Source organism: Sorex fumeus, unplaced genomic scaffold, assembly GCF_029834395.1.
Source record: "Sorex fumeus unplaced genomic scaffold, SorFum_2.1 ptg000098l, whole genome shotgun sequence".
In the NCBI taxonomy this organism is placed as follows: Eukaryota; Metazoa; Chordata; class Mammalia; order Eulipotyphla; family Soricidae; genus Sorex; species Sorex fumeus.
Genome location: NW_026606155.1, coordinates 2,534,975 through 2,559,466, shown reverse-complemented (window position 1 = coordinate 2,559,466; position 24,492 = coordinate 2,534,975). Strand labels below are relative to the sequence as shown.

General features: G+C 65.7%; 2 protein-coding genes across 2 annotated transcripts in view; one reads left to right on the top strand and one right to left on the bottom strand.

Annotated features, from left to right (window-relative positions):
- Positions 1-19,084, bottom strand: part of ITPK1 (inositol-tetrakisphosphate 1-kinase) — an 83,789-nt gene extending 64,705 nt beyond the window's left edge. The window contains 1 exon segment of the mRNA XM_056133519.1: positions 18,955-19,084. Coding sequence (XP_055989494.1) covers positions 18,955-19,049 — 95 coding nt within the window. The 5' untranslated portion in view covers positions 19,050-19,084.
- Positions 19,085-19,146: 62 nt separating this feature from the next.
- UBR7 (ubiquitin protein ligase E3 component n-recognin 7) overlaps positions 19,147-24,492 on the top strand; it is an 86,004-nt gene continuing 80,658 nt past the window's right edge. Inside the window, exon 1 of the mRNA XM_056133518.1 lies at positions 19,147-19,158. The gene's annotated coding sequence lies outside the window, so the exon portion shown is untranslated. The remainder of the gene's footprint in view (positions 19,159-24,492) is intronic.

Sequence of the window (24,492 nt, the reverse complement as noted above, 5' to 3'; positions counted from 1 at the left end):
GGCAGGTTAACAGAGACCAGGGCCAGGCCCCTCCCCCTGCAGTGTCCTCAGCCTGACCCGGCCCTGCAACACAAAAGGGGAACAGGAACCCCAAGAGCAAGAGCCAGAGAGTGAGGGGCAGGGCCAAGCTGGAAGCCCCAGAGCAAAGGGGGGGGGGGCCCAAGGGGCAGGATCACAGCCAGGCTGCTACCCACCCCCACCCGAACTCCAGAGACCAGCCCCCTCCAAGAGGGCCAGGACACCGCCCCCCCCCGCCCCGTCCAGGTGCCAGGCGGCCGACATCGGGGCACTGATACGAGGTCTGGGCCCCGGGACAGACTTGGGCACCCAGGAAACCGAGGGGGCCCCCGGGCGGGGTTTCCTTCCCACGCTCACCACCCAGGGTTGCAGTGAGAGCACAGCCGCATAGATGGGCAAGGAAGGGCAGAGAGAGACCTGGGCAGAAGCTGGGCTTCCCGGGGGGCCTGGCCCCCACCACCACCCACGAGTTTCTTTCGCCTTTCTTGGGGGGGTTGAGGGGTTTGGGGCCCTGACAACACTCAGCGCTTGCTCCTGGCTCTGCACTTAGAAATTACCCTGGTGGTACTAAGGGATCAGATGGGCTCCCCCGCTGTGCTATCGCTCTGCCCTCCACCCCAGAACTCAAGGGGCTGCACCGCTGGCAGATTTCACTGTCAGGACACGAACAACCCTCCTGGGGAGGATGGCGGCACCAAGCTGGCTTTGAGACCGGAAGGGGACAATTCCAGGGGCCTCCTGACAGGCGGGGAGGGAACTGGGACATGCGACTTCATTTTCCTGCCCGACACCCCAGGGCTCTGCACGCCCTGAAACCACGGCCTCAGGCCGGTCAGCCCCAGCGTCTGGGCAGGGCTCAGGACACCAGCACTGCAGGGGGGTGGAGGGGGGGTTCCCTCCCCAAGGGGGGAGTGGGGAGACCTCAGAGAAGCCCCACAGGGGAGGGGGAGGAGACACCCAGCAGCCGGGGGAGTCTGAGCACCACACAGTCACACGGTCCCCCGCAGCAGTGTCCTGGAGGTCACAGGAACAGGGGATGGGGAGGACCCACTCAGGGCGCAGCAGTGCCAGGCGTGGCCGAGCCCAGGGCCCAGCTGCAGGCTCCAGGCGGGGCCCCTGCCACCGGGTCTCAGTCCAGCCCCCATGGGTGACGGAAGGCCCAGGAAGCCAAGCCGGCATGGGGGAGACCCGGGACCTGTCGGGGAACCAGGAGGCCAAAGTCCAGGGGGCCGACAGAAGGGTCTCAAGGAGCAGCAACACGCCGGTGACAAGAGTCAGGAACGGTTTCAAGTGCCCCAAAACACGTTAGAGACTCCTGAGGGGCGACTGGGACCCTCCTCCCTGTGCACATGGGAACATGCAACACCCTCCAATGCCAGCTCCAAAGAGAGACCTTCTCCCACGGAAACCACGGCTAGAGCCCCCCGCGGCCCAGCACAGGGTCCAGACAAGACTGAGACCCCCCCCCACTGCCCTCAGAGACCCCCCACACCCCAACACAGACAAGCCGAGACTCCCAACTGCTCAGAGACCCCCACACCCCAGCACAGACAGGCCGAGGTCCCCCACTGCTCAGAGACCCCCCCCCCCAGCACCCCAGCACGGAGCACAGACAGAATGGAGCTCACCCTACTAGACTGGACAACGGTCCCTCCCCGGGCCAAACCTGGCCACGCTGCCATGTGGACATTCACACTTGGGCTCCCACATCCAGGAAGAAGCTGTTGGCGGGGGGTGGTGGGGGGAGGTCAACTGTTGGCGGGGGGTGGTGGGGGGAGGTCCGCCCTAACCTCAGCCCCAGAGCCCACCGGAACACAGTCCCCAAGGCTGGCCCGACACCCACCTTCCTGGAAAGGGGCCAGCCAGGGAGGCCAGCCGTGGCTCTCAGCTCTCCCAGGGACACGCAGGACAGGAGAATCTGTTGGTGGCGGGGAGGGCAGTGCCACCAGCACCCAGGGGGCCGCAGCCTTCAAAGGTGGCAGACAGGAGCCCCACGCCTGCCTGTCCCCGCACAGGGGCTGGGGAGAGCCCAAGTCCAGGGGCCAGACTGGACAGGAGCACCCGGCTTCACCTCCTCTGTGCTGTCTGTCCCTGCGGCCAACCCCCAAGGCAATCGGGACCCCGCGGACACCCCCAGGGCATGGTGGGGCCCCTCGTCAAGCCCTCCCTGCGGGTTCCCGTCCCTGTCCTGCCGCCCACACCGTGCTGGCTCTGGCCCCCATCAGGAGGGGACACAGCAGGACAGGCCGGCTCGCTGAGCCCTGAGCCCCCTGGGCAGGGAGCAGGCCTGGAGGTGAACAGTGAGCCCGGGGCCACGCTGGGCAGGGTTTGGGCCCCGGAGGCAGAGGGCTCCAGCCCAGGGCAGCCCACAGCCGAGCCCCAGCCGCTGGCGCGCTCTGGGTTCCCCTCCCAGAGAAGTGCTGGAAACGCAAACAGGCCAGTACGGAAACAGCAAGAAGGGAAGTTTAAAACCTGTTCAAACCCGCGACTGTTTGCAAGACTCTGGGGAACCAGGTACACTGGGAGCTGGTGTGTATGTGACGATGCCAGAGAGTGTGTGTGACCGACTGAACAGTCACTGTGTGTCAGTGTGTGACAGTGTCAGAGTATGTCCAATGGAACAGTCACTGTGTGTTAGTGTGTGTGACAGTGTCAGAGACGTTCACCGTGTCAGTGTGTGACAGTAGAGTGGATCCAGAGAGTGGATCCAACTGAACAGTCACTGCATCAGTGTGTGTGACAGTGTCAGAATGGATCCAACCGAACAGTCACTGTGTCAGTGTGTGTGACAGTGTCAGAGTGTGCGCCCGACCAAATAGTCAGTGTCAGTATGTATGACAATGTCAGAGAGTGTCCAACCAGTCACTGTGTCAGTGTGTGTGTCAGAGAGTGTCTGACCGAACAGTCACTGTGTCAGTGTGTGACAGTTCAGAGAGTGTGTCCAACTGAACAGTCACCGTGTCAGTGTGTGTGACAGTGTCAGAGTGTCTTGCGTTCAGCTGTTCCATATGTAGGTGTGTGTGTTCACCTAGACAATCACTCGCTTGGGGGGGTGTCCGACTGGACAATCGCCCTCTCTGTGTTCATGCGTGTGCCTGTGTGTGCCACCCACTCCAGGCTGACCACCCTGCCCCGAGGTCTCTCCCGGACCCAGGGTCTGCCTGGTGCAGGCAAGGGGCATGAGTCAGCGAGTCTGGGCCAGCCCTGGCCACCGCCCCCACCCCCCGCGGCTCTGCCGGGCTGTGGGCGGGAGAAGCAGAGCCATGACTCACGGTCCCGGCTCCCGGCACCTCCGCAGGACCAGAGAGTCCTGGACACAGCAGCTCCTTCCAGGAAAAAGAAACTGAGGCAGGGGGCAGGCCAGCGAGGACCAGGGGTATGAGCACTGCCCCTCAGCAGAGGGCCCTGAGGGCCTCCGGGGACTCTGCTGCCCTCACCTGCAGGCACCACCACCCCGAGGAGGGCCCGAAATGACACTGGGGCTGGGGGTGGGGTGCAGTGGGGTGCAGGAAGGGCTGGTTCCAGCACGGCCCGGCCCCCAGCCCTCCCTCCGCAGCCTCCGGCAGGGCCGGTCACAGCAGGGCTCTGCACCCCGTGAGTCACCGTCAAGCTCCCCTGCAGGATGAGCCGGGTGGTTCCAGCGGGAGGGACGCTGGCCCCAGGACCCTGGGGGGTTGGGGGGAGGAGACGGTCTGACAAGCGCTGTCAGCCTGGGGGCCACACCCGGTGGTGCTCGGGATCACTCCCGGTGGGGTGCTGGGGTGCGACTGCACTAAGTGTTTATCCAGCACCTGGCCCGAGGCGGCAAAGGTTTCTGAGAGCCGCGAGTGTGCAGGGCGCGTTCCCCACACAGGGTGCCCCTCAGCTGGGCCCCTGGGCACCCAACATGAGCCTGTGCAGAGGTATGGCCCCACACAGCCTGCTCAGGGGGGGTACGGGAGTGTCGCCCCTAGCACACGGCCGGCGCCCCTGGGAGCAGAGGCCAGGACGGCTTCCTCACTGTCCCCTTGGGGAGGAGGCCGGCTCTAGACTCTGGCCTTGGGCCCACCCAGTTCTGGGGACACTCTGTCCCTTTCTGACCGCTGGGGCGGGTGTGGGGGCCGGCGGGCACCCAGGGACAGTCGGCCCAGTGGAGCGAGGCCCCCTCTGAGCCCAGCCCTGCCCTGCCCTGCCCAGCGCTGGCAGCGCCTGCCTGCCGGGCCTGTTACAAGCCCCTGCTCAGGGCCGCCAGGAGGTGGCACGTCTCGCACCCAGGGCCTGAGAACGGGGAGGCACCAGGACTGCTACCCTGCGGCCCTTGGTTCCTTCCAGGGGCCTCACAGCCAACCAGAGACAGCAGCCAGCCCACGTCCCACAGCTCCCGAGTGAAAACAGGTGTGGGGGGGGCCCAGGACGCAGGGTGAGGTGATGGCACCCCAAGGACTCACACTGGAAGCTGGGCTGTGTGAGGATGGAATGTGGAGTGATCACTGGGCCCCCGTGGGCCAATTTGGCCCCTGGAGGGCCCAGACCAGCCACCAGGGTCCCGCTCACACCCTCCCAGTGGCATCAGAAGGGACCGTCATCTCTTTCTGTCCAGCACAGAACCCTTCGAAGGCCGAGCCCACACTCTGTTCTCACACCAGGCCCGGGAGCCCGTCTACCCCCACACCTGGCCACGGGGGTCTGGTCACCCCCACATGGCCATGGGGGTCCGGTCACCCCCACACCAGGCCCTGGGATCCGGCCATCCCTCCATCGGGCCTGACACAGCTGGGAGCCTACCTGGGCACCCCTCAGGTATCAGGGCGGTCCCATAGGCCCAGACTCAAGGGCAACAGGCCTCGGACCCTGCCCAGAGCCCCGCTTCCCGGCCACGGCAGGCCAGTGTGGGTGCAGAGCCATCGGACACGCGCCCCCTACCCCCAACAGAACCCCGAGGGCACTGGGCCCAAGGACAAACACCGCATGATCTCAGAGCAGTGGCCACTGGGCAGTGCAGGTGGACACAGGGCCGGACCCGACAGGCTGGTAACCAGGGGCACTGGGGGACCCAGGAGGGTTCACCGCACTGCAGGCGTCCTTACAGCGGATGGGCACGCACGCCCACCCAGAGCTGGACGCCTGCAGCCACGGCAGAGACACACCCAGAGGCCAGGCCACATGGCCAGCCAATGGCACTCAGGAGACAGCGAGGTCAGGGCCGGCCCTCCCTAATCCCCTGCCACGCCTCCCTCAGGCTGGGGGGCCCAGGGTGAGGAGACGCAGGTCGCGTCCAGGCGCTGTGAGTCCAGCAGCCCAGCCCGGCCACTGGGCAGAGGACAGCCCTGATGCCCACGCACCCTGCACGCCTCGGGCAGCAGCCAGGACCTGCCCACTGAGGAGGGGCCCGGGGGGACAGGCTGCACGGCCCCAACCCCCACTGACCCCACTGCTCCCTGCCGCCCCGGCCTCCTGCCCCGTGGGGCCCTGTCACTGGGAGCCGTGGCAACAGCTCCAAACAGCCGGGCCGGGCGTCCCCGGGTGGGGTGGCACAGCCCGGGCAGCAGCAAGGCCCGGCCAAAAGCGGAAGTGGCACTGCCCAGCCGGAGGCAAAGGCCACCAGTGCTGTCTCCCCCCGCCAGCCCCTGCCCCCGCCCCGGCCCTCCCAGAGGGTGGCCCACCCTGCCTCTCCTGCCAGCAGTTCCCCCCAGGTCCGCCCTGCAGGGAGGGAGCTCCGTGGTGCACCCACCCCACCCGTGGAAGTCTGAGGCAGAGTTGCAGGAATGGTGCTGAGAAGGAGCCTGGGGAATAGGAGATGGATGGTAGCAGCATGTGCAAAGGCCCTGTGGTAGGAAGCTGCTCAAAGCAGCCGTGGAACTAAGAGAAACAAGGGGATTGAGGGAGAGGACGGCATGGTGGCATTCCAAGGCAGGGCTCGGGCCCTGCGGGGCTGGTCCCTGGCCCGCGGATGTCCTGCTTGCTTGCCTCGGGGATTGAAACCCCGGGCTCAGGCACCCGCTGCACCCCGGGCCCCCAGAAGTCTCCATGCGCATGACACTCCTGGGAACTGGGGTTGCTGCCGGGCACCCCCGTAGCAGCACAGCCCCTCCTCCAACCTGGCCCTGGATCCCAAAGGGCCAAGGACCCCTCCCCCCCGATGTTCAAACCCCAGTCACACCGCACCACCTCACTGCCCACCCACACCAGCACCCCAGGAGGGGTCGCCGGGTGGGCCAGGGAGGGGGGCTCCCCCGTGCTGCGGCCACACTGAGCGCCCTCGAGCACAGGAGGAGGGAACACCAGTTGGGAGCAGGAGCTCAGCTGCTCGGGGAGGGCACGTCTGCCTGCCCTGCCGGGGAACATCTGGCGAGCAGGCGGGATCCCGCGTCACTCCGGGGGCGGGAGAGGCAGGCTGTGGGCCGAGGGAGGACAGCTCGGGAGGACGGCTGGGCTCAGCGCAGGCAGAAGGCGGGTCCCAGCTCCGACCACCTGGTCCCGGTCCCCGCCCCCAGCACCAGCAGGGGCCTGTGGGGGCAGCCCTCAGCCCTCAGGAACCAGAACTGAAAAACAAAAACAACCCACAGGGGCGGTGCTGAGGCCATGGAGCCGGCCCAGGGGGCCGGCGGGCCTGGGGCTGAGACCCTTGGGGCAATATCCCCCCAGGAACGCAGATCCCGGAACCCAGAACACGGAAACACACATGCCGGCGGGTCCCCTTGGCCACCCCAAAAGGCGGCAGCAGCAGGCAGTGGGGTTTGCAGGGGGCTGGACACCGCTCGGCCCTCCGGCGGACCCCAAGGCTGCACCACCGCCCGGTGAGCGCCAGGCCTGGCTCCCCCCCAAACTGGACTCTCCCCTGCAGGCAAAGCCCCGTGGAACAGGTCACCGGCGGCCAGCGCTTCTGAGGCCCACGGGAGGTGGCCAGAGCCGGGAGGGCCCACGTCCATCTGCACCCTCGCCCCTGCCCATGACACTGGCAGCCGGCATGAGGGGGGCCAGCCCAGCTAGGGGGTGGCCGAGGGGCCATCCTCAGAGAGCCTGCAAGGACAGACAGCGTCTCCGGGGCCTGGCAGAACAGAGGGACAAGCAGCCGAGGAGCCAAGGGACAGACCCCCTGGGCTCTACTCTCAGGCCCACACCCCATGCAGGGTGCCCGTGTCACGGTCAGGCCCTCTGCAAAAGCCGCATCCCTAGAGCCTGCCGACCCCTGCACGTGGACACTCGGTCCGCAGAGTGACCCCGACTCCTGACCTCTCACCCCCCGGGACTGTCTCCCGCTGACCCTGAGCCAGGCCCCCATGGGCCCAGCACCACTTCCTGTCAGGACACCCAGAGTGGACAGTGGTGACCCCAGGGGCTGGGGGGGGGGCAGAGAGGGGACTCTGGGAGCTGGCCAGGGACAGTCACTTCCGGGAGGCGCTGGCGGGGTTTTTCCCTCTGAACACAGGGACGGCCGGGAACCTCCAGTTCCCAGCCTGCAGGAGAATCTCCTGGGCGCCCCTCAGAAGGTGAGGCAGTGGCCGCCCCTCGGTGACAAGGACCGCCTCCCTTCAGGCCTTTCCGCCACCCCAATCAAGGGGACAAAGGTCCCCATCCTGACCGGGACTCAGGGCCGGCCCCGGGAGTGGCGACAGGCTGAAGGCATGAGTGGGCCTCCTGGGGGATCCTGGGCAGCTGCTCACACGGGGAATCGAGCCCCCAGACCTGCCCACGAAGGCCAGCAACCCCCTCAGCGAGCAGGCGCTGGGGGTTCAGACCTGACACCCCACACCGGCAGGGCACGTGCTCCGCCACGGAGCCGCCCCTGCCCGGCCCCCGGTGGCCACTGCCTGCTAAGAGCCACGGTGACATGGACAGCACAATGCTCATCCGTCACCAATGACATCCGCACGTGACCTAATGGGGGAGGATGTCCACTGCCGATGTCTGGTGGACACCCACAGGGAGCCCTGAAACCACCAGCCGGAGTGGGTGGCTCCTGGCACAGCTGAGACGTCCAGCGGTCCCCGGGGGGGCGGGGGGGAGTGAGGGACAGGGGGCTGTGAGTACCAGAGCCCGGACAGCACGCGGGATGGGGGAGGGACCCCCAACCAGCGTCCCGGTGAGTGAAGGACCCAGGTCAGCATCCGGGCTGAGGGACCTGGCCGGTGTCCAGGCTGAGGGATCCGGCCAGCATCCGGGCTGAGTGACCAAACTTGCACCCACCGGGTCCTGCAGCAACGGCACCCAGGAGGGAAGGCGAAACAAGGAGACAGAACTAGAATAAAATCTTCAGGAAAAAAAAAGAAAGTGGGGTTGGAGCGATAGCACAGCGGATAGGGAGTTTGCCTTGCACCCGGCCGACCCGGGTTCAATTCCCAGCATCCCATAGAGTCCCCCGAGCACCGCCAGGAGTAATTCCTGAGTGCATGAGCCAGGAGTAACCCCTGTGCATCGCCAGGTGTGACCTAAAAAAAAAAAAAAGTAACGAGGGCCGGGAGACAGTATCGCAGGAGAGAGGGTACCCAGCCTACGGCAGGCCTGGCCCTGGGTGGGGTGGGGAGGGCAGCCCCCGCGGTCCCCAGCACCACCCAGCACCGCTTCCTTGGACCCAGGTACTGACCGCTGGCCTGACTGGCCGGGGAGCACAGGAGTGGCCCAAGGTCGCCCCAGAGAAAAGCACCTACGTGTGAACAATGGAAAGGTGACACACACAGGCTACGAACTTCCAAAAGAAAACCTGAGGGGCTGGAGCGATAGCACAGCGGGGAGGGCGTTTGCCTCGCACGCGGACAACCCGGGTTCGAATCCCAGCATCCCATAGGGTCCCCTGAGCTCCGCCAAGAGTCATTCCTGAGCACAGAGCCAGGAGTAACCCCTGAGCATCACCACGTGTGACCCAAAAAGAAAAAGAAAACAAAAAGAAAAGAAAGAAAACCTGAGGTAGAGTTTATTTTCCAAAGCTCACCCTGGGCCGAGAGAGAGAAGTCGGTGGTCAGGGGTGCAAGCCCACAAGGCCTTCCAAGTTCAAGCCCGGGTGGCACACGCCCCCCCCCCCCCAGCCGAATCCATCCAGGCGCAGACCCCCCGGCCCCTGACATACAGCTCAGGAGGCAAAAAGGAAAGACCCCTGGGGAAGCCCGTCCTGGAGGGAGGAGCCAGGCGCAGGTGCCTTCAAACCCCTCCCTGGGAAGCCAGGCAGCAGCTCGGAGTCCTGAGGGGTCGCAGGGGCCCGTCTCCACTTGGGGGACCTGCGGGAGGGGCCGTGAGGTCCAGCCCCCCCATCCCAGCTGGGCTACAGTCACCCAATCAACCCCTCTGAAGGGCTGCCAGTGACCCCTCGTGGTCAGAGATGACCCCCAAGCTCCAATGGAGTCTTGAGAGGGTGGGCGGAGGAAGTGGATTTGGAGAGGAGGCCGCTGTCCCCAACCAGCCCCCCCTCCAGCCATCAGCCCCCGGTCCCCACCCCCCAGATCGCCCCACCACTGAGGGCGGGTCCCCCCCACCTTTACGGGGGAGCAGGACCGGGCCCCTCACCCAGCTGTGGGGGCAGGCAGGCCACCTCTTTAACTCGTGCAGGGCAGATGTGGAGGGCCCGTGTATCCCCCCAGAACTGGGGCGGAGGGCATAGGAAGTCCCCAGAGCGGGGTCACAGGGCCCCCATGTCCAGCGGAAACCGGTAGGGGAGGGGAAGGGTCCCACCCAGGAAGGTCGCCCCCACAGGCACCGCAACGCTGGGGTCATGCCACCCTGGGAGCTCTGGCAGGCCTGGAACCCCCAAAGGAGACGGATGGTGGGGGGTCTTTCCAAAGCAGGTCCTGCAGCAAAGCACAGAGGAGCACCCACATGGCACCCATGGGCTCGGCCCCCCAGAGCCCCAGGCCCCGGCCCCGCCTCAGGCTCCCCACCAGAAAGCAGGGGGTCTCTGTTGCCCCCCAAACTGTGCACGGGACCCCCAGAGTGGTGCACCACGGTCAAGGGTGCGAGCCTCGGCCAGACGCACGAAGAAAGGGCGGGGGGGGGGGAGAAGAGGGCTTTGTCTACACCCGCGAGGGGCACTTCAGGGAGGCCTGAGACAGCCCACACGGGCACCCCCACGGCTGGACCAAAGCTGGCCCCCAGAGTCAGAGGCTCCCACAGGTCCCGAGGGTGTCCTGCAGACGCCCCCAGGCAGCACCAGGCCAACCAGGCCTCACCCCCCCAAGGGCCTCCCTGGGCTCCGTCCCGCCCACCCCAAAGGCCTCGGGGCCAGAGAGCGTTCGCCCTGCACGCAGCCAACACGGATTAGATCCCCAACACCCCACAGGGCCCCCTGGGCCGGCCAGGAGTGACCCCTGGGTGCAGAGCCAGGAGTGTGGCTCAAAACCAAAGCCAAAATACCCGGGCCAGGGGCCGGAGCAATAGCACAGCGGGCGGGGCGTTTGCCTTGCACGCATCTGACCAGGGTTCGATCCCCAGCATCCAATATGCCCCCCCCCGCCCCCCGCCAAGGCACCGCCAGGAGTAATTCCTGAGTGCATAGCTAGGAGGAACCCCTGAGCACTGCTGGGTGTGAAAAGCAAAAAAAAAAAACGTTGAAAAGCACAGAAGTGGCTCGACCTGCGGCCGGGGATTGTGACCCCGAGTAAGGGGGAGTCCTTCCTAGACCAGGCCCCCCCCCTTCAGGCCCAGGGTCCCGAGAAGCTCCTCGGGGCTCACTGTGCCCCCAGGCGGCCCCAGCAGGGGGAGACCCCACAGCACCTCCCCCCGCACTGCACCCTGGGCCCCTCGGGCTCCAGGAGGGTCTCCCTGGGTGGGCTCCCACCCAGCCTCCAACCAGCCCTTCTGCAGAACCCCCAGCCACGCAGCCCCCTCTGGGGGGGTGCCGCCCCAGCCAGCACTTCAGGGACAGGTCCTGCGGCAAGCACCCGGCTGGTACCCCCACACCACACAAGGCTGCCAAAGGCCACACACACACACACACACACACACAGACCACACACAGACACCACACATGCTACACACAACACACACAGACACCAAACACACACCACAAAGACACATACACTACACACAAAGCACAGATGCCCACACACACTACACAGATACACACACGCTACAGAGACGCACAAAGACACACTACACACACACACATACACAGACACCACACACACACACCATACACACACACAGAGACACAGACACATACGCTGCATACACACTACACATACTGACACCACACACACTACACAGACACACACTACAGAGACACAGAGACGCACACTACACACACACGGGCCATGTGCCAGCAGCAGCCACCAGGATTGTTTCCACAACATGACACTGTTTCTCCCCCAAACAGCCCTGTGTCAAACCACAGCCCCGCGGGGCCCGAGTGCTGGGCCCCACCCTCTGCGAAACCCCCCAGCCCTGCCCCGCAGGGAGGGCGGGCAGCTGGTGAAGCGGCAGGGTCCGACCCCGCTGCCAGCCAGGTCTCAGGCTGCCCCCACCCCGAGACAGTGGGGCCCCCATGCACCCTGCCCGTGGGGTGCTGCCCCCCCACAGGAGCCCACCCCCGCAGCCCCACAGCCTGCGCCCGTGATCTCCGGAGCACGGCGGCAGCAGGGCAGGCCCCGAGTGAGCACGAAAGGGCACCGCCACCAGGAAGCCCCCAGGAGAGGCTGCAGAGCCAGACCGGGCACACTGGCCTTGACGCAGCCGGCCAGCCCAGGTTCCATCCCTGCAAGCCCACAGGGCCCCCCAAGCACCGCTGGGAGCCATCCCTGAGCATGACCGGGGGTGGCCCCAAAACCAGACAAAGAAAACAGCACGAGTGGCTTCTGGGACTCAGCACCAGGGTCCGCCGCCCGCCACCCCTGAGTCTCCCACGGCCAGCCTCGGGCACGGACCCGGCTCCAAGGGGCTGCCAGGGAGCTGCAGCCGCCCCAGCCCCCCGCCCAAGGGCGAGCGTGCCCACTGGAAGGACCCCAGGCCCAAGGCATGCCACACGGGGCACCCCGACCACGTCTCCCCCACTGTACCCCCCAGGCGGGTAGCAGGCGAGGAAGGAAGGGGCAGGGACCCCCGAGAGCCCCCCTCCCCCTGTGCCACTATGAACAAGAGGAGGATGGCAGGTGCAGGGTCAGGGCAGGGCTCTGGGCACTCCAAGGACAACTCAGCACTGCCCCCAGGGACGGGCCGGCCGGGGGCCACCCACGGACCAGAGGCCTGGAGCTGGGGGGGACCCAGGGCTCTGCGTCACAGCACGTGGGGGACACCGTGGCGGGGACCCCGCTGGCTGGTTCCACCCCGAGACCCCTGAGGTAAGGGTGAGGGCGGCCTGACCCAAGGGACACCCCGAAACCCAGGCGCGGGGTGAGGGGGTGAGGGGCCCCGGGGCCGGGCCGCCTGTTCTCAGGGCTGAGGCCCGCCAGGTCTGGCGCAAATGCAGGAGCCACCAAAGCGGCTCTGCATGGTTTTCTGGAACCTTCCGCTCCCGCCCACCTGCAAAGAGGAAGTCCTCCCTGAGAGAACCCTCCAGCGGCCAACACACCTCCCAGAGGCGCCCCAAGCCCAGGGGAACCTTCCGGAATGTCCCCTAGGGCCACTGCTTGCCCCCCCCCTGAGGCGGCCCCCGGCCCCAGGGAGACAGGAGGAGACCCCGCCCACCCCCCAGACCACCTTCCCTGGCCAGAACCAGGCAGAGCACTGCCGGGAGAAGTCCCGGGGTCACAGTCCACAGGACTGGTGTTGGGGGAGGGGTCTCTGTAGGGACCATCGTGGTGGGTGTTCCCAGCCCGAATGCACAGGGCACTGCTGGTGCCATGTGACCGCGTGAGGGAACGAAGTGGGGCTTCCACAGAGAGGGTGGGGGGCTCCAACAGCAGCCCAGCTGCCTTACACGTGCAAGGCCAAGCCCCGGCCCCACATCACGGCCCCACAGGCCCTGTGGAAATTCAGAGTGGGGGCCAAAGAGAGAGCCCAGTGGGCAGAGCACTCGCCTCACGCCGCCAAACTGGGCTTGGTCCCGCGCACCACACAGGGTCCCCCCCTCCCCCTCCAGCCCTGCCAGGAGTGACCCTTGAGTGCAGAGCCAGGAGCAAGGCGACACAGCCCAAGGTACCCCAAAACACAAGTGCCCCCCAAAATGGGCCAGGGAGACGACTCGGTGGGCTGGAGCACCAGCCCTGCAGGAGAGGCCCAATCCTGGGCTCAACCCTGGCACCAGGGAGTCAAGGAAAATACTTAGAACTCGGCGGGAGCAATGGTACAGCGGGGAGGGCGTTTGCCTTGCATGAGGGTGACCCTGGTTCAGTCCTGGCATCCCATATGGTCCCCGAGCACCGCCAGGAGTTAATTCCTGAGCGCAGACCCGGGAATAATGCCGCCAGGAGTTAATTCCTGAGCGCAGACCCGGGAATAATGCCGGAAAATTGCCAGGTGTGACCCAAAAATAATAAAGAAATAAATAAGATACTTAGACTCAGGCGCTTGGGTCACCCAGACTCATTTGGGGTGTGGGGGTAGGGGGCAGAGACCTGGGGGCATCGGGGATGGGGAAAGACAGACGTACGGACACCCACAGGTCCCCTCCCCCTGCACCCCAGCAGAAATGAAAGCGAAACTCCCCAGGGAGGCACCGCAGCACCCCCGCCCAGGAAGAGTGAGTAGAAAGGTGAGGAGGACCGCCCCCCCACCCCCACCCTGCCCCACACCACGCCCAGGGCTGTGGTCAGGGCTGGGGTCCCACCCGCGGGGCCCCGGCCTTGGGTTCTCGGCTTGCCCACCGAGCGCCAGTGGGCGGGCAGCGGCCCTTTCTCGCCACCCCGGCCCAGGCCCCGTCGGGGAAGCTGGTAACTGGCTGCCTGTATTGGGGTGGGGGGGGGGAGGGCCACATCCGGCATCACTCAGGGGTCACTCCTGCCCTGCTGGGGCTGGAGACAGAATCCTGCCCCCTGCCCTGGACTGCACGGTGCCCTCCCCCAGCCCGGAAGCACTTGGGGTTTGGGAAAGATGCAAGGTAGGGGTCCACATGGCCCCACACACACAGGGAGGGGCTTCGAGCCGGGCAGATGGGGTGAGACACACATACTCCCCCCTCCTGAGCAGGGGGACCCCAGGGGCACCCTCCTGCTGCCCTGGGCCCCGGGGACAGAGGGCCGCAGCACACGTGCGCACGCACATGCACACGCACACGCGCGCACACACACACGCCACAGCGTTACACAGACGTCCTCCTCACTCTCCACACACACGGCCCACGCCCAGAGAGGGTGACAGGCTGACGCCCACAAACTCCTCCCGCTCTCGCCTGGCTCTCTGCACCCTGCGCGGAGCAGGCACCCGGGGGCTGGGGAAGGGTCCTCCCTCAGGAGCCCAGCGGGAGCCCCAGCACCATAGGGACCCCCAAGTGATGCAGAACACAGGACACGCCCCCCTCCCCAAGTCAAACAGCCTGCCCGGCCTGCTTCGGAAACTGGCCACCCCGGGGTCAGAGGGCAGCCAGGGGGGCCCAAGGAGGTGCAGGGGGCAGAGGTCTTGGGGATCAGGAGTCTCGCTGGGGGGGGGGGTCTGAGGTCAGCGAGGCCGCCCGGGGCCCCAGCCATGCCCTTCCTGGACATCATCTCTGACCCCCACTCCGGGGGGGGAGGGGGGCACCCAGGCCCTAAGGGCAGGCAGGCAGTGTAGGTGGGCCCCCGCCCGGCACTGCTGTGGCCCTACAGACCAGACAGGTGGGCTCAGGCTGCCCCAGGGCGCCAGCTCTGAGACAAGCCCCCCACAGCCCCGAGCAGCCCCGCCTGGGATCCGGAGGGGCGGCTTCCAGAGGCTGGAAAAGGGGAAACCCCCCAAAAAAAACTGCAGGAAGAGAAAGGCGCTTGCTGAGGCCAGGCGCTGCCCAGCACGGCTCTGTGGTCAGCTTCTTGGACCAACCTGGTGCCCGCGGACACAGGTCGGGCCAGCTGGATTCCAAACACGCGTGGGAACGAGAACAGAGCCCCTCATGTCTGAAAGCCAGCGGGCGCTCTCAGCGTCGGCCACACCCTGTCCCGAGACCTGCTGGACACGCAGGTGAGGCTGCAGCGGTCAGGGAGGCTCTGCCCCGAGGCAGGTGGGCTGGCCAGAGACTAAGAGGGGGTCCCTGCCCTGCCTCCTGCCCCCCAGGCCAGCACAGGAAAATGGCTCACGTTAGGGGGGCGGGGCAAAGGTCCCTAAGATCCCAGACCCCCTCCGAGGGCGGAAACAAGGTCCCGGTTGTTTGGTCCCTGCTCTGTCCCGGGGGGGAGGCATAGTGAACAACAGGTGACCCCGTAAGTACCATGGAGGCCCCCGAACTTGGGAAACCGCGGCGAGTGGTCTCTGAACTGGCACCCCATCCTCCAGGGTGGAAACCCCCCAACTGCAGGGCAGGACAACCACACCGGCCATCCCCCACACACACCGTGAGGGGCGCCCTGGGGTGTCGGCAGGAGTGGGAGTCTAAACACGGCCGTGACCAGGGGCAGGGCCCATGGGACCGGGGCTCCGGGCCTCTGAACTCAGCATCAAGTATCCAAAACGCGGGACCACCCCAGCGGGGGCCAGGGGGCAGTGGCGGGCAGTGATGGGCAGGCGTGTCCTCAGCACGGGCCCTGAGGCTGCCGGGATGGCATGGGCCCGGGTGCAGTGCCTGAGGCTGTGAGAGGAGGGGGCGTCCCTGGTGATGACCCCCCACACACACAGACACACTCCACTCAGCATCCATCATGGGCTTCAGGGTTGCTTGCAAAACCGCCCCGAGGCCTGGCGTTGGGCCAGAAGCCCCCCAGAGAGGGAGTGGGGGGGGCGCGGCCCTGCACCGACACGTCCAGCCCCCTGCGGTCACCCTCACGCCACAGCCGTGGGCCGACTCACTCAGAGGGGCCGGTCACGCGCCCAGCGCTGGGGTAGGAAGCGGGCAGGCGGGGAGGGAGTGTTTATCTGCAGGGATGACTTATGGCCAGTCCCGGGGCGCTGCGGCCCCGGGGAGCCGGGTCAGGCCCGCCTCCCACCCCCACACCCCCACTGGGGCCAAAGCCAGACATTCAGACAAACAGAAAAATACCAACCCCAGGGCCTGGGCTCACTTAAGCTGGGGAAAGATGCTCAGAGCCCCGGCATCTCAGGGAAGAAGCCCAGCCTGCAACAAGGGGGGGAAGGGGGTGTCCCAGGGCACTCCGTGGCCCGGGGACTGTCCTGTCCCACCAAATTCTGGGCACCGCCTGTCCCCCCTGGGGGCCAGGACTCAGGACTAGCACCCCAGCAGCTGTGGGGAGGGGAGACCCCGCTTGGACAAGGACCCTTTGAGCAGGCCACGTCATAGGTGTGTGTGTGGCGGGGGGAGACAGTCACAGGCCTGAGTTCCCCCCCACACTGGTCCTGCAAGGGTCCTGCCTCAGTTTCCCCCTTGCTCTAATGGGGGTGGCGGAAGAGTTCGAGATGAAGCAGGTAGAGAGATTAAAAGTACTGAGAAAGGGGGCTGGAGCAATCGCACAGCGGGGAGGGCATTTGCCTTGGACGCGGCCGACCCGAGTTCGATTCCCGGCATCCCATATGGTCCCCCGAGCACCGCCAGGAATAACTCCGGAGTGCATGAGCCAGGAGGAACCCCTGTGCATCGCCAAGTGAGACCCAAAAAGCAAAAAGCAAAGGACTGATAAGGGGGCTGGAGAAATAGGCTATGGGGAGGGCACTTGCCTCACGTGTGGCCAACCCGGGTTCGATCTCCCGCACCCCAGAAGGTCCCCCAAGCCTGCTGGGAGTGATCCCTGCGCGCAGAGCCAGGAATCAGCCCTGAGCGACGCCAGGTGTGGCCCAAGGACAAGAAACCAAAGGAAATACACAAGCAAGAGCCAGTCCGCCAAGAAACCCAAGTGAGCCCCAGCTTGGAGCTTTGGGCCCAGGTTCTCACTGAACCTCACTGGCGTCTCTCTTGGCTTTAAAAAAAAAAAAAAGTCAGCTCAGGAGGCCGGAGTGACAGCCCAGAGGGGAGCGCATGTGGGTGACCCGAATTCGATCCCCAGTACCACACAGGGTCAACCAGAGCCCAGCCGGAAGTGGCCCCCACGCACAGAGTCAGGAGTCAGCCCTGAGCACCACTGGGTGTGGCCCCCAAAACAAAAGAAGCCCCCAGGAAGAAGCCGCCGTTCCTCTAAGCTCCTCCTCGAAAGCTCTCCTGGGCAGGTCAGGAAAGCCAGGCACAACTCGAAGGGATGGGGTCAGGGGAAGGTGGGGGGGGAGAGTGTCACACGCAGCCCCTTGTCACTGTAGTGCCAAGTGACAAATGGACCCCCCAAAAAAAACACGCCGGTCAGAGGGACCTTCTGAACCACACGTCCCCAACTGCCCGCTCAAAGGCTGGGCAGCAGGCAGGCGGCACTCAGACCACCTCCTCTGAGCCCTCCAAGGGTCCTGCCTGGCCACGTAGCAGCCGGACCCCTGAGCAGAGAACTCGGGGAGAGACACGAGGCCGTCTTCAGGGTGGGTCTCGAGGCCGGCGGGCTGGCCCCGTCCCAGCAGCTAAACAAAACGAGCCCAAGTTCTGCCCTGCCCGCTGCCCCGGTCTGTCGGGGCGGTGATCTGCGGGGGAGACCGGCCACGAGCCCGGCGAACCTCACACTCCAACACCGCGGCCCTGGCAGACGGCTCGGGAGGGCCCATCCTCCTGCCTGTCAGCAGGGCGGTGTCCCCAAGGCGTCAGAGTCAGCACCAGGTCAACGTCCATCCATACCACCCGGGGGTGGGGTGGGGGTTTGCCACGAAGATCCCAGAGGCCTGAACTAGGCACCAGCCACCAGGGCTGCGGGGGGGGGGGGGGGGTGCCAGGTGCACCCAGCAGCCTCGGACAGCCGCCAGGGGGCGTCCCCGCCACCCGGGAGTCCCGGTGTTTTCCTGCCCGACTTGGGCTGAAATGACAAGAGCCCCTGGCCGGCTGGACAGGACCGGAGTGGGGGTGGGGGGATCTCCCGGGTGGCTCTCCCACGACCCCCACGCTTCCCGGTGCCCCGAGTCAAGAAGGTGACCGTCCACGGGGTCCACGCTGCATGTGTGTGTGTGTGTGTGTGTGTGTGTGTGTGTGTGTCCCACGGCGAACAGCATCCCTGGCCCTGAATGCCCCCATCCCATCCCATCCCACCCAGGGCCCGGGCGGTCCAGGAAGGAGCCAGCCAAGCCGGGGTCCGGCCCGAGAACCTGGCCACGGTCACCCGGGGCTGGCCCGGTCCTCCGGGAGCCTGACCAAGGCGCAGGAGGCCACAGGCCCGCAGAAGGCGGTTGCCCAAGTGCAGGAGGAGAGGAGGGCGAGCGCTGGGGCAGACCCCGGCCCTGCAGAGCTGCCAGGGGCAACTAGCCAGGGCTCCGTCCGCCACGGCCACCTGGGGGGCGGGGGGCGCCACTCTGCAGTGCCCAGCGGGGGCTCCCCGAGTCCTCGCCGTCCGTCTCCAAGGCGCTGGCGAGGCCAGTTCCTCCCGATTTCCCTTGCGAGCCCCCGGGGCTGAAGACGACCCCTAAGGAGACCACCCCCGCCCCCACGCCCGGGGGGCTTTCTCCCGGAGAGGCGGCGGCCACCGAGCACTCGGCGGTGGCCCTGGGCGACAGGCCCGAGGGGACGGCGGCGCCGGAGAGAACCGAGCAGGAGTTCTGCAAAGCCTGGCGGGGTGGGCGGCAGGACAAAAACCCACCACCCGAGCCGACCCCCTTCTCCGAGAGACCCCCCCGGGGGACCCGTGCGCGCGTCCCCGAAGCGCCCAGCGGGGCCCTGGCCGGGGCCTGCGGGAGGGTCCTTGGGGGCTGGCGGGGGGGTCCTGGTCCCCGAGCCGGGGACCCGGCGCTGCTGGGGGGGTGGGGGCGAGCCGGAGCGGGGCGGGGGAGGGGCGGGGAGCGGAGAGGCGGCCCCGCGCGGGCCCCCCGCCCCCCGCCCCGGCGGCACGTGGCCGCGGCGCGCTCGGGGGGGCGGGGGCGGGGGTCCCCGCGCGCACCGCGCGACCCCCGCGGGGCCCCTACCTGCAGAGCTCGGCGAAGGCCTGGAAGTTGAGCTTCTTGAGCTTCTTCTCGCTGAGCCAGTAGCCCAGGCGCTTGCCGCGGAGGAAGGTCTGCATGGTGCCGGCGCGCGCGGCCTCGCCGCTCCCCGGGGCCCGCCGCGGCCCGACGCGGGGCCCCAGCGGCGCGCAGGAGGCCCGAGCCCGCCGGCGCCCAGCGCGGCCGAGCCCCACGCACACGCCCTCGGCGGCGGCGCCGCCCCCGGCCCGCCCCGCCCCGGCCCGCCCGGCCCGGCCCGCCGCCGCCGCCGCCGCCGCTGCCCGCGCTGACCCGGCCGGCCCCGCGCCCGCCGCTAGGGGGCGGCCGCGCGCGATCCGCCTCTTAAAGGCGCCGCGGCCCCGCCAGGCGTGGGGGGCCGGGGCGGGGGGCGGGGGCGGGGCCTCGTTTGTTTGTGCGTGTGTCCCGGCTCGGGCTGGCGTCGCGGGTGCGCCCTGCCTGACCCTGCGTTCCCCCCCCCCCAGCCCTCCAGACCCGGTGACCACTCCCCACCCCCCGCAGCTCGCACCCCGCCCCCACCCCCTTGGAGCCGCAAGGGTGAGGGGAGACCACCCCCCCCACCCCGACTCCGATCAGGGTCTGGGGGCGTCGGATGGGATGCACCACCCCTGCAAAGGGTGGCGGGGAAGATGGACTAGCGCGGCCCGCCTTGCTAACCCGGGGCGCCTGAGGTTAGCATCAGCCTCCCTGAATCCCACCTTGGCCCCCCACCCCCACCCCCCAGGAGGAATGAGAAGTCTGTCCCCGCGGGCGAAGTTCCTGGACCACCTGAGAGGGGCCTCGGGAAACTAGGAGAATCTGAGGGTCCCGCAGAGGTGGAGAGGGGGATGATGAAAGGACCCCTTGTTAGCAGCCCAGCCTAGGGGCCCGGTCGGCCCCCTCCCCGCCCTTCCCCCTCTCTTCCTCCGGGCCTGCCAAGTGCTGGCGGCGGGTGCGGATCTCCTGTGCACACTGGCTGTCCCCCAGAACCTAGTGTCCCCTGGTCTCTTCCCCTGGACTTGACACTTGCTGCGGGGCCAGCAAGCACGTGGCCTCTCTGTCCCCCCTCAAGCCCCCCCCAGGTAAGCTCGGCCTCCAGTGAGCACTTGAAAGGAGTAGCAGCCCCAATGGGGCTGCACCACGGGACCCTGGCCTGGGGATCTCTAGTCCAGTTGCCCCCACCGGAACCGGCTTCAATTCAGACCCAGAGCCCCTGGTGGGCAGGTGAGTGAGGCTTGCCCGAGGTGAGACAGGGAATTGGCCCCTGCCTAGCACAGGACTAGGGACCAAGTTGAGTCTCCACCCTGCCTGCCCCCGGGAACTGGCCAGAGCCTGACCCCAGTGATTTTCCTGGCCATGGTGCTCTGCCGTGTGTTTACACCAACTTCCTGTTTGAAGGGGGGGAGGGGCTGGGGAGAAGGGGGGTGGAGGCACAGGTCTGCATGCACACACTACATGTAACACATACACACATACCACACACACGTACACACTCACACACACACGCATACACGCATGAGAAGTCCACAGAGAGATGAGAATCCACGAAGGTCCCAGAACAAGTGAGTGAGGAACCTTGGGGCAGCCAGTCCAGGGTTCGAGAGGTCCAGCTGCATGACTCATCCCACATCTGGGATGGTAAAGCTCTCCAGGGCCCTCCGGTCCTCCGGTCTTCCCACCCTTCCCCCCCTCCACTCCCCCCTGCCCCCCCCAGCTGGCCTTGGCACAGACAGTCCCGCCTTCCAGAATGTTCTCCCCTCTCTCTTTGCCTACTAACTCCCCCACCAGCTGGCAACCTGGGAGCCCCTTCCAGGCCCCTCCTGCAGGTGGGGCGCACCTGGACGTGCATTTGAGTTGAGCACAGGCCGCACCCCTGGACCATGCGTGTGCTGTAGGGGGTGGAGGGGGGTACTGTGTTTTGATCCCCTGGTATCCCAGGACTGGCTGAAACTGTCCTGGCTGAGTCTGGCCTTTTGCCTGCCCGCCCACCCGGAGGGCACCCGGATGCGGGAGCACTTTGCTTCGCATGTGGGAGGCCCAGGAGTGATCCCTGCTACCTACCAGCTGGTCACCTGAGCACTGCAGGACAGGAGCACCGAAGCCAGGGCCCAAGCATCCTGGATAAGGCTCTCAACCCAAAACCATTCGAATAGAGCTGAATAAACCGGATTCACCCTGGAAGCCTGAGGAGAAAGAGGAACGGCAGACGGTAGGGAGCAGGGCGGGAGGCATCTGGTCCCTCGGGGAGAACCCAGTGGCCTCACCCCCGAGCCGGGCCAGGAAGGGCAGAAGGTGGCCCTCCGCAGAGCCCTCTGGGCTCTAAACCATCCTGGGAGGAAGGGGTGCGCTCTGGGCATGGGCCAGATTGACAGTCCCCACCTCGGGCCCAGGCTGATGGAGTTCAATTTTGGCTCTGTGATCAAGCGTCTGAGCCTCTCTGAGCCAAAGCCAATAACGAACCAGGCCTGTCATGACCCCCGCCTGATTTTCCTCTCTCTCCTGGGACCTTCGGCTGCCCCTCTGAGCCCCCAGAGCCCCTTACCCCTAGGCCCCTTGGACTTTTCTCTCTAGACTCACTCTAAACACAGTAACAAGTTTCACAGTGGAGACATTACTGGGCCCCCTCAAGCAAATCGATGTACAACGGAGGATAGTGCTATAGTGTAGGGCTACTCACTCTTGCTAATCTCGGGCAGACGAGTGACTCCCCGTGTCTTCTGTCCACCCCCAAGTCCCATCGTCCATTGCCCTCCTCCCCACGCCACAGAACTCTGGGTTCTTTCACCTAAGTGTCCTCCATGGCTCCCCTTGGACGTCAGCTGGGCACCTCAGCTGTCGACCTGAATCTGCCCACAGCACAACCCCAGGCTTTTTTTTTTTTTTTGATAGCACAGCAGTTGGGCGTTTGCCTTGCATGCAGCCAGCCCGGCCGAGCCGGGTTCGATTCCTCCGCCCCTCTCAGAGAGCGTGGTAAGCTACCGAGAGTATCTCACCTGCACAGCAGAGCCTGGCAAGCTACCCGTGTCGTATTCGATATGCCAAACACACTCACAACAAGTCTCACAATGGAGACGTTACTGGGCCTGCTAGAGCAAATGGATGAACAACGGGAGGACAGTGCTACGGTACGAATTTTATGAAAGCACCATGATTTACAAAGTTATTCATAGTTGAGTTGTTTTTCTTTTTCTTTTTTTGGGTCTCACCCGGCAATGCACAAGGGTTCCTCCTGGCTCTGCACTGAGGAATCACTCCTGGCGGTGCTCAGGGGACCTTATGGGATGCTGGGAATCGAACCCGGGTCGGCCGCGTGCAAGGCAAACACCCTACCCTCTGTGCTATATTGCTCCAGCCCCAACCCCAGGCTTTAAACCTGTGAAAGGTTTTGTGTCCACCTTCCTTCCCTGTGCTCTGCCATGGCTGCCGTGACGGAGGGGATGCCCAAACTCGGCCGCCGTGAGACGGGAACGGACACATGGCAGTGGCGCCGGGAGCTCCCACAACCCGACGGCATTGCTGGGTGTGCATTCGGCACGTGGGAGGGGTGCAAGGGGTCGAACTCAGGGTTTCATGCAAGGCAGGCACTCGCCCGCTGAGCTCTCCCTGGGCCCAGAACAACTTCGCGCAGCCCCCCCGAGCCCCGACTCCCTGTTGTGTGGCCCCCACTGTAACGGCATGGCCCCCACTGCAACGGCATCTAACTGTCCCATGGCGGCCTGTTGACCCCCCCCCACCTCCACATCTCGTGCTGACCGGCCCACATCCCAGCTCTCAGCAAACACTGCCGCTGCCTCCAGGCTGTCTCCGGAATCTGCTCCTCACCTCCGTGAACACCCTCCCCTGGCCCAGAGCAGGGACCCCCACGCTGGTCTCTACCTTCTACACAGAGCCCGGATGTGGGGAGCACTGATCTGCCCCTCGTGAGATAAGGCCCTGCCCTCTCCTTTTTTTGGGGGGGGTGTCACACCCAGCAATGTACAGGGGTTACTCCTGGCTCTGCGCTCAGGTACTACCCCCAGAAGTGCTCCGGGGACCATATGGGATGCTGGGAATCGAACCCCGGTCGGCCACATGCAAGGCAAAAGTCCTCACTCCAGCCCCGCCCTGCTCCCTCTGGGCTGTCCCTCCTGCGCTCGGCTCTGTCTCCGTTGTCTGTGGAGCCCAACATAGCCCCTCCGCTGTCCCTCAGCCATAGAATGTCCTGTGTGGTCACCTTTGCCGCGGCCCTAGCCCCTAGACTAAGGCAGCAGCTCTCATGGCCTGGCCCCTCAGTGCGTTTCAGGAGCCCCCCCCCTTGGTCTGCGTCCCTGGGAGCACCCCGGAAGAGGGGGCGCTCCAGGCCACAGGGTGCGGTTTCCCGGGGGCAATGTGGAATGAATAATGAATTAGCGGCTCTTGTCCTTCCCGTCCCTGGCCTGGCCACCACTGGTCTTCGGGACAGATCTGAGGTCCCGGTCGCCTCCTGGCTCTGGGCTGGTTCCTGGCTGCGCTAGGGGGAGACTTTGGGGCTCTGAGGTAGACCCTGGTCAGCTGCGTGCCCCGTGAGCACCCCATCCGCCGAGCTCCCTCTCCACCCAGTTCATTCTTCAGAACTACAGGCGCCTGCTGGCACCCCCAACCCGGCCATCCCACGGGGACAGAACCGAGCCTGGCTCCTCCCAGCAGACACCAGCCTGGGGCCCTCGGCGGCAGGAAGCAGAAGGAAGCCAAGGTCCCCGGGGAGCCGGCAGGGCCAGGGCCGGAAGTGGTTTTCATGCGACCAACTAGTCAAGCCTCGTTCTGATGCACAACACGTCTTTCCAAAAGCAGAACAATACATAGGGGGCTGGGTTGAAAGTCTAGGGATCTGGGTTCAATCCCTGGCACCGCATATGGTCCCCCGAGCACTGCTGAGTGATCCCTGAGCAGAGAGTCCTGAGGACCACAGGAGGTGGCCCAAAAAGCAAAACAAACAAACAAAAAAAGTTGTAGGGGCTGAAGCAATCAATAGTACAGCAGGTAGCGTGTTTGCCTTGCACACGGCCAACCCGGGTTCGATTCCCAGCACCCCATATAGTCCCCTGAGCACCACCAGGAGTAATTCCTGAGTGCAGAGCCAGGAGGAACCCCTGAGCATCGCTGGGTGTGACCCCCCCCAAAAAAAGCAAAAACAAACAACCAAACAAAAAAAGGATGATGAGAAGGGAGAGAGAATTCATTTCCCTCTAGAGTATCTGGCATTTACGGCGGGGAAGGGAGAGACTCCTCAGCGAACTGGCAGTTCACACCCACATGGTCCACTGTCCACTGGGTGTGAGCAGACAGGCCTGAGAAGCTACAGACCCAGGCCGAGGCCTCCGCGGGAGCTGGGCTGGGCCAGGCAGGCGACTTGGGAAAGAGAAAAGTCTCAAATTTAATTGTGCGTGGTTTTTTTGGTTGGGTTTTTTTTTTTTTGGCTAGGCTATTGAAATATTTTTCATCAAGCATATATTACTTTTTCAATGGAAAATAATTACGAGAAGGGAAAACACATGTGTCTTGGGAAAG